At 43.0% G+C, this 8,983-nt stretch overlaps 1 protein-coding gene across 1 annotated transcript in view; it reads left to right on the top strand.

Annotated features, from left to right (window-relative positions):
• The window catches only part of LOC134437373 (mucin-5AC-like), a 9,420-nt gene extending 3,965 nt beyond the window's left edge, over window positions 1–5,455 (top strand). Inside the window, exons 3-6 of the mRNA XM_063186866.1 lie at window positions 2,743–2,876; window positions 3,506–3,611; window positions 4,685–4,825; window positions 5,160–5,455. Of these exons, the coding sequence (XP_063042936.1) occupies window positions 2,743–2,876; window positions 3,506–3,611; window positions 4,685–4,825; window positions 5,160–5,455 (677 nt within the window). The remainder of the gene's footprint in view (window positions 1–2,742; window positions 2,877–3,505; window positions 3,612–4,684; window positions 4,826–5,159) is intronic.
• The last annotated feature ends 3,528 nt before the right edge of the window (window positions 5,456–8,983 follow it).

Genomic DNA, 8,983 nt, shown 5'->3' with positions numbered 1-8,983 from the left:
TCACCACAGCAGCAGTGGAGGTAGCATTTGCAGCGTTCTCTTCAAATCCTGAAACAGACCTTTGAATAGCACTACAGTATACAAACTAAACCAAAGCCTAAAACCAGCCGTTGCAGTACTGATCGGTGATTTTAATATCTGTTTTTAAAAGGTTTTGCGAGGCCCTGCCGACTTTTGCGAGGGCCTACACAGAAATGTGTTTGCAGGTGCAGCTTCTTTGAAGCTTTATGGTTGTCAGTGCAGAAGAAGAGCCCAGCACGGCTGCTGTACTCTATCGTCATCACTTTATTTTCTTGGCATGCTGACGCTTCTTTTCTAAGCTTTCATCAGAGTAGGACTCTAAGCTTCAGAGTTGCTCTGAAGAGGGCTTAAAGCTGAAACGTTGGCATGCCAAGAAGATTAAGTGGTGATAATATGAAGCAGTACAGTACTGTGCTCTTCTTCTGCACTAAAAAAAATATATTTTAACACATTAAGACATGCCGTTATACATTTTCTGTTACCAGAATGGCAATGACCAAGTCGTAGTGCATTGCAAAAAAACCTTGTGTTATGTCATGGTAGTGTAGTACTATAGTAGGCTACATAACTTTTCAATGACTATTACAGCTTTCCACTGGTCACATGGCCTGCATTATGGGGTGAACCACTTAATTAGAATACCCTGTAGCACTAACCAAGCTGTTATCCTTAAGATCATGTAGACAAAGTCAACCTAAAACCACTAGTTCCCATACTGACTGCTTGTTTTAATCTAATCACTGATTAGACTTGCACTGATTACACTGCACTAGCCTTGCGACTGACAGTGATGCACACTTCTTTTTTTCCAAGACTGTCTGTTACGGCTGGCTGATACTGTGTCACTGAAAGGAAGAATTTAGAGCGTGTGAATTGAGGAAGTATAGCGAGCGTGTGAATTGTAACTGTCACAGTATCAGAAATAAGACTCATTTAAATATTTCTTAGCCATGTGACATTGCTACCAAGTGTGCATGTGGGTCTTATTTTTGCTTCAACCTCCATAGTGCCTTTGATATAGTATCTTCCCTTGTGTATGTTCCATGACAACATCACAGAAACTGAAACATTTTTCAGCTGTAAACTCTCTCTCTCTCTCTCTCTCTCTCTCTCTCTCTCTCTCTCTCTCTCTCTCTCTCTCTCTCTCTCTCTCTCTCTCTCTCTCTCTCTCTCTCTCCCCACTCAATTTACCCTCCTCTCATTCTATTCCCAGTCATGCTCCTCCTGCCTGCTTCTCTATACAGTATCTTTCTCCCTCTCTCCCTTCTTCTCGGCTTACACCATCCCTACCTGTGTTCTACTGTGTGAATACTTTTTTTCAGTGGGGTCTGTGTGAATGGGGATGTTGTGTGTAGGGAGTTGGCCCTTTGGATCAGAGGGTTGCAGGTGCGAATCTCACCTTAACTTGTCCCCACGGCTCGATCCATAGCTGAGGCCCCCTTGAGCAAAGCACCTTACCCAACATTGCCCCTAGGACTATAAATGTTATACCCTGTATGTAAACAGCTTTATGTCACGTTACATAACAATCACCTGTGCCACCTGAGTCACCTGTGTGTGTGTGTGTGTGTGTGTGTGTGTGTGTGTGTGTGTGTGTGTGTGTGTGTGTGTGTGTGTGTGTGTGTGTGTGTGTGTGTGTGTGTGTGTGTGTGTGTGTGTGTGTGTGTGTGTGTGTGTGTGTGTGTGTGTGTGTGTGTGTGTGTGTGTGTGTGTGTGTGTGTGTGTGTTTGTGTTTGTGTGTCTGTCTGTCTGTCTGTCTGTGTGTATATTGTGTGTGTGTGTGTGTGTGTGTGTGTGTGTGTGTGTGTGTGTGTGTGTGTGTGTGTGTGTGTGTGTGTGTGTGTGTGCGTGTGCGTGTGTGCGTGGACGTGCGTGGACGTGCGTGGACGCATGCATGTGTGTACCTATTTTGTTGTGTATCTATTTGTTTAGCTTAAATGGCATATCTGGAGTCTGGTATAGTGCAATTTAAAATTCTCTCTGTAATGTCAGTTCATGGAATTCATAGAAGAATTTGACAAGAAAGTGCACTTGACTTGTGTTTAGCTTGACTTGTGTTACAGCTGTACCTGTTACTAGCTCTTCTGGTGCTGCTGACTCTGGTAAAGGGTCGGCAGGAGCATGAGGGGCAGTGACCTTGATCTTCATCAGCTAACCATGCTGTGTATTGTGCTTTAAAAAAAATAAATTACACCTCTGTTGTCTGGTGTAACACAATTTCAAACACTCTGTGTAATGTCAATTGCAGTATATTAAATTTGACAATAAAGTACACTTCACTCGACTAGTCAACTTGAATATGTTTCCTTCCAGCTGTACCTGTTCCTGACTTAGATTAAATTGCATATGCTGGAGTCTGGTGTAACACGATGTCAAACCCTCTGTGTAATATCAGTTATATATAGACGAGTTTGAAAATGAACTGGCCTTGACTTGACTTGAATGTGTTTTGTAGCTGTACCTGCTCCTGACTCTGGACTAGAGCCAGTGATCCTGATCTCGATCCCAGTGGATCCCATTGGATCCCATTGACTTGAATGTGTTTTGTCATAGCTGCATCAGTTCCTGTCTCTCATGATAGAGGCTCTACTGAAGGGTCTGCAGGAACAAATTGCACACCTGGAGTCTGGTGTAGCGCAATTTCAAGCCCCCTGTAATGTCAATTATATTAAGACACATTTGAAAATAAACTGCCACTGACTTGAATGCGTTTTGTTACAGCCGCGACTAGCTCTCCTGGTCCTGTTACTGAGGGAGGAAGCTCTGCCGGCACAGGGACGGTGATCCTCATCTTGATCCTATTGGCCATTGCAGTGCTTGCCGTCGTTCTCTTTTACCTCCGCAAGAAGTCCAGGGTAAGGGGGAAGACACATTTTTATGTACTTTTTAAATGTATGAGCGACAGTCATGTCAGTGGGTATGTCAACATATGACGTAACCCACATGTCCTAGCCAGGTCGCACCCTCCTAGTGACGCAACACCTTTGGCGTTACTAGTTAGGTCAAGAGCAATGTAAGTACTTTCTGACCTCCAGAGAAGTTGGGAACTCCACCCACTTTATTGGGAAGCAATCAACTTTGAGCAGCTCCAACGGCCCTGAGTAGAGTCGTGTTCAAAGCAGTGATGTGGTTTAAGACCTATTCTAAGTTTTAAGTTCTATTGGGACAAAATGTTTGGTTTAAACTTCTGCTCAGCCTTTTCTGGCCTCGACCAGTAGCAACCAAGGGAGGTGGGTCAACCATGCCGTTTGAGAAACAATAATTATGCTCTAGGTCAGACCAAGTCTCGAAGAGATTTGAAAGTCGATGATAATCAGACTTCACATGTCCCCCACCTAGGACAATAAAGTATACGTTGATTGTCTAGGGGGGTGCTACGCATATGCTACACAAGTGGGGGCGCTAGCTGATTCTGTTTTTTGCCTACACTTATGCTACAGAAGGGGGCTCTATCTGACTTCTGTATCTTGCGTTTCCATGGTAGAGTTACTCGTTTGACCTCAACTGCCCTCTGCCGGGTGACCAAGCCAGTGATAACACGCCCCTGAAGAGTGTGGAGATGGACACCTTTTACTCCAAACAAGAAGCAGGTCATCTGATGCATGCAGATACAAATACATACACAAACACTAGAGATGCACCGGATCCTGATTTTTAGGATCCTGCCGGATACCGGATCCACTGCTTAAGATCCTGCCGGATCCGGAACCGGATACCGGATCCTACGAAAGGGTTGAAATACATAGCAAACTCGCACACGTGGGCCCTTTTTATCACGTTGGCTCAAACTATTTTGACTGAAAAGCCTCAGCTACCGGATCCTGGATCCTGGAACCGGATCCGGATCCTGTGAAAAACCCTATTATCCTGCCGGATCCGGAACCGGATCTTGGATCCGGTGCATCTCTAACAAACACAAACAAAAATACATACGCACGAACGCACACACACACAGGGACGCTCAGGACAATGTTGTCTGAAAGGGGCCCCAGCCCAGTACCTACAACAGGGGTGGGAACCTTTTTCCTTCGAGGGGCCACTTTAAGTTCATCCGAGGACTGTTAAAGTCCTCCGAGGACCGTACTATGAACACAAACCAGGATTTCCCCCTGCACTTTTCGCCTATATTAAAGGCAGCCACCTTCAAAACAAACCCCAGTTTCTCTTGGTTCCCTGAATATAACGTAATTGTGTTGCAAATATATTTTCTAAGATTCCTTTACCAAATTTGTCATATTTCGAAAACTGCCCGCTTTGCTTCCATCCACCCCCCACTCCCCCCTGTCGGCACCCCTGCACAAACACAGACACAGACACAGACACAGACACAGACACACACACACACACACACACACACACACACACACACACACACACACACACACACACACACACACACACACACACACACACACACACACACACACACACACACACACACACACACGCAAAACTATGCACACAGAGTATGTGCTTGTATTCCCGTCTTATAACATTGCATCGTCAGTGCATTGTATTTTGTTTAACATTTTACCACAGAGCTACTGTAGGCCTAATATGTCAGTACATAATTTGTTTGGCCTGTTGCCTAAACTGTTTCAAATAGGTTTACATTCAAATTTGTGTGTCTCTCCTTACTTTTTAACATTACTACATTTAACAGACACACTAGCAGCCGGCCAATCAGAGGTCACTGCTGGTGCAACCAATAACGTGGACAGCCCACCAGTCGTAGCCAATGGGAAGGCAGAGGAGGGACCAGTGACTGCAGTCATCACTCTTGACAGCAACAGCAGCAAATCAGGTTGGATCATCATCACCCTATATCCCTGGGCCCTAGACAGCTGACCCCTTTGTCCCCCTTGTCAACTTCCCTGCTGATACTTCACAAATCGTGTGTGTGCACAAGTATGCAAGAGCATTTGTAATGTATGTTTGTCTGTGTTGTTAATATTACTGTATATCTACTGTGTGTGTGTGTGTGTGTGTGTGTGTGTGTGTGTGTGTGTGTGTGTGTGTGTGTGTGTGTGTGTGCGTGCGTGCGTGCGTGCGTGTGTGCACATGCGTGTGTGCGTGCGTGCGTGCGTGCATGCGTGTGTGCCTGCGTGCATGCGTGCATGCGTGCATGTCATATACAGATCACTCTGAGTCTGGGACGCAAGTGGACAGTGTGTTGGAGGATAGCGCGTTAGATGGGCCCCTGGATGTCCCCCTGAATTCACCCTTAGATACACCGCTGGACACCCCCCTGGTTGGAGTCCTGGACGCCCCATTGGTTCTGGATTCTCCGCTATTCCCCCTTGATTCCCCATTGGTGGGACCTCTGGAGGGAGGAGCCCTGGATGAGCCTCTTCACATTTCCGAGGAGGAACCATCCGGCAACGAGAACAACAACAACATCACCGTCACCCCCAAGGACGGAGAAGGTCAGTGAGGAAGGATGAACCATATAGTCCAGGGGTGGGGAACCTATGTTTCGAGGGCCGTTTGTGGCCCTTGAGGCCATTTTATCCAGCCCCCGATATAGCCTAGTTTTAATGTTATGCAGCTTCACATGAAATATGACGTGTTTTGTAAAGGAAACTTAGAAAATACATTTCCAATGCAATTAAGTTATATTCAGGGGACCTAGAGAAGGTGGGATCTGTTTTAAAGGTGGCTACCCTCAATATAGGCCTAACGTGCAGGGGGAAATCCTGTTTTTTGTTCATAATATGGCCCTCGGAGGACTTTTACGGCACTCGGATGAATTTGAACTGGCCCCTCGAATGAAAAAGGTTCCCCACCCCTGATATAGTCCTACCTACTACTACTTACAGAGTATAATCAGGGGTGAAAGTAGTTTTCATGTCTTACTGGTGCTATTTTGTGCAAGTCTTACTAACAACCACCTTGCCAATGCCAACATCAGACAGAGCGCAAAAAAAATTAAATATGTGTGCTACAGATCTATATCACTGCATGACTATGTTGGGTAACTTTGAGTTATTATCTCTTCATAGGACACTTTTCTCAAATGGCATGGTGTGGTTGTATGTTTTCTACTTTAATAGAATTTTCAAATGTGGGTCTTTGGCCAGCATTAACCCTATTTCCGGTACTGCGCACCGGCAGTAAATGTTATACCGGTGCTGCGCACCTGCCTACTTTCACCAATGAGTATATACAATTACTACTTATACTGCACTACAGACTACTAACTTCTATTAACACTGTACCTTCTACTTCACTAACTACTACAGTGCATGTACTCAAGGCTGGATCTGTGTCTGAAAAAGCAGTAATGTTTGTTTTGCAGGGCATAGGAGAGAGGAGGACTTCACGGAAATAAACCTGAATTAGCCATCATGGAACACTGAGACCGACTCATAGGCCTCGATAACACGTGCAGATATTTTTCAAAAAACAAAACAAAAATTGTATATTTTATATGTATACAAATTTTCATCCAGTTTACATGGCATATATATAACAAAAAGCAGGTGCTTTTTTTCTAAAGAAAACTGGTTGTAAAAATATCTGCACATTTATGTATAAACAAAGGGTCTTAATGTTAAAGTAAAAGTATAGGCTTTACGCCTATGTCCTATAGCTTTGCTCAAACCTGACATACACTGTGCCAAATGTTTATTTTTTTGTTTTCTTTTTAAAGTATGCCCCCTTTGCCTCCATCCACCCCCCTGTCGGCACCCCTGCACAAACACAAACACACAGACACAGACACATACACACACACACACACACACACACACACACACACACACACACACACACACGCACGCACACACACGCGCACACGCGCACACACACATAGCATGCACATACTGTATGATAATATGCAATTATCATTCACAAACATGATTATGAATTTATCTTCTGTTGTCCCTTTGTAGTAACATGGTCTCTACAGTAATCCTAACGCATCTTTCCAAAACTAAAACGTTTTTTTTTTTAATCATATTTTTTATGTAACTTGAGTATATGTCATATACAAGTATATATGATTTTATACAAGTGTATGTATATACCACAGAGATGACATCCCTGACTTCAGAAACTACAATGTAGTTCCAAATATTTGGTCCAACCACAGATATGTTAAGGCTTACAAGATAACAAAAGGTGGAATGTCCGCACACTGCTCCCACTTTTCTTTTTCTTTTTTCTTTTACCAAGTGGACGTTTTCGAGCGGTATGCTCTTCATCAGCCTACTCTTCAGTCTGTAGTCTGGTGAAGAGCACACCGCTTGAAAATGTTCACTTAGAAAAGTAAAAAAGCAAAAGAAAAACGGGAGCAGTGTGCGGACATTCTATCTTTATTTTCATAGTAATTCATATTTTGTCCTGCACCTGCATCTTGGATGTGCGCACCACTTTCTTGAAGGCTTACAAGATATACATCATCATAATACATTATTTGTTGAAATCTACTCCAGGACCATGAATTATGTACCTGAATTGGACACTGAAGAAACCCCTGATTTGGGATATGTGGTACTAGATTGTAGCTTCTTAAACCAAGGTGGCCATCATTGCTTTATTATTTCCACAGTGAAACGTGTATGAAACTGGTAAGACCAATGTACAGTTTATCTATGCTAAAACCAAATAAAAACATTTGACTTTTTTTAATCCACCTGAAGAAATTGCATGTATTACCCTCAGTCCTACAAAGGTCTCATTTGCAATCTCATTTTCTAGTATATAGGCCAAATGAATATGCATGACTACAAGAAATGGGCTTATTTTCCAACTTGCAACGACAAACGAGTTAAAGGAGAAGTACCCAATGAGAACAGTGGCTTTGCTCATACACAGTAAAAACTGAGGTGTCAACATTTCAGAGTAAACTTATATGAATCCAGGGAGAGTATTTACAACAGTGGCATGATTAAGGGCCTGGTTCTGACAGCACACTGGTTCCAACAGCACTGCGGAGCACTATTGGTGCCGGTGTTCTGTCGAGATGAGTTGCCTCGTCGAGATGAGCGACCGGTAGCCTTACTCAATAGTGGTGTTCTATCGATTTGCGCTGCCTCATCTAAAGCTAGCAAAAGCTAGCAAAAAGCAAACGCTAGCAAAAGCATCTAAAAAGCAAGCTACCTTGATTAAGAAACATGCCATATAAAGAGACTGAGCTGAGTTTGCGCAAATACAGGACTCGGACTGGAGAGAAAGTGTTTGGGATCAGGGCCTGGCAACGGGTTGTTTAATGCAGCCATTTGCTGTTGGTTTGGTTTCAATGCGACGTGGGCCTGTCTCGCAAGGCAACATTGCCATATGAAATGATGTGCTATGGGGATAAACAAGCACGGTTTAGAGATTCCCAGATAGCAGATAGTGTATTGTGGCTTTTGGCAGATCGTCAATTTATGGGAATCATATTTTCAAAACATCCCCACCAGTGCATTTCTTATTATTGTACCAAACCAGCCTTAGGCTACTTAACCCAGATGCAATTTCTGAACCAGCTGTAGTCTACTGCCATTTTCAATATGCTGCTTGATGAGTTTTGATCAGCAGAGTGCTGCTGCAATGCCTAGGAAGGAGGCTGATGTACGGTGGCCCAGTAGTGCAATCAATGTTTACATTATACAACACAAATAAACAACTTTGAAAACAAAATTACATTGAGAATACACACTTACATATTGAAAACAAGTTGACATTTCACAAAACACATTAACAAATGTAAAAACAACTCTACAAAACACATAGGGCAACTGACATTAACAAGTTTGAAAACAAAATTACATTTGCATTACACACTTTCATCTTTAAAAAACGAATTACTATTTCATAAAACACATTAATAAATGTACAACAAACAAAACAAAAAACAAATCTAAAATACATTACAAATAATCTAAAATACATTTCAATGATCTGACAAAAAAAAACCTTTGATACAAATCACATTAACAAGTTTGGAAACAAAATTAGCCTACATTTACAATATCTT

The sequence above is a fragment of the Engraulis encrasicolus genome, chromosome 21 (assembly GCF_034702125.1).
Source record: "Engraulis encrasicolus isolate BLACKSEA-1 chromosome 21, IST_EnEncr_1.0, whole genome shotgun sequence".
Lineage (NCBI taxonomy): Eukaryota > Metazoa > Chordata > Actinopteri > Clupeiformes > Engraulidae > Engraulis > Engraulis encrasicolus.
This window is presented reverse-complemented; position numbering and strand designations above follow the sequence as displayed.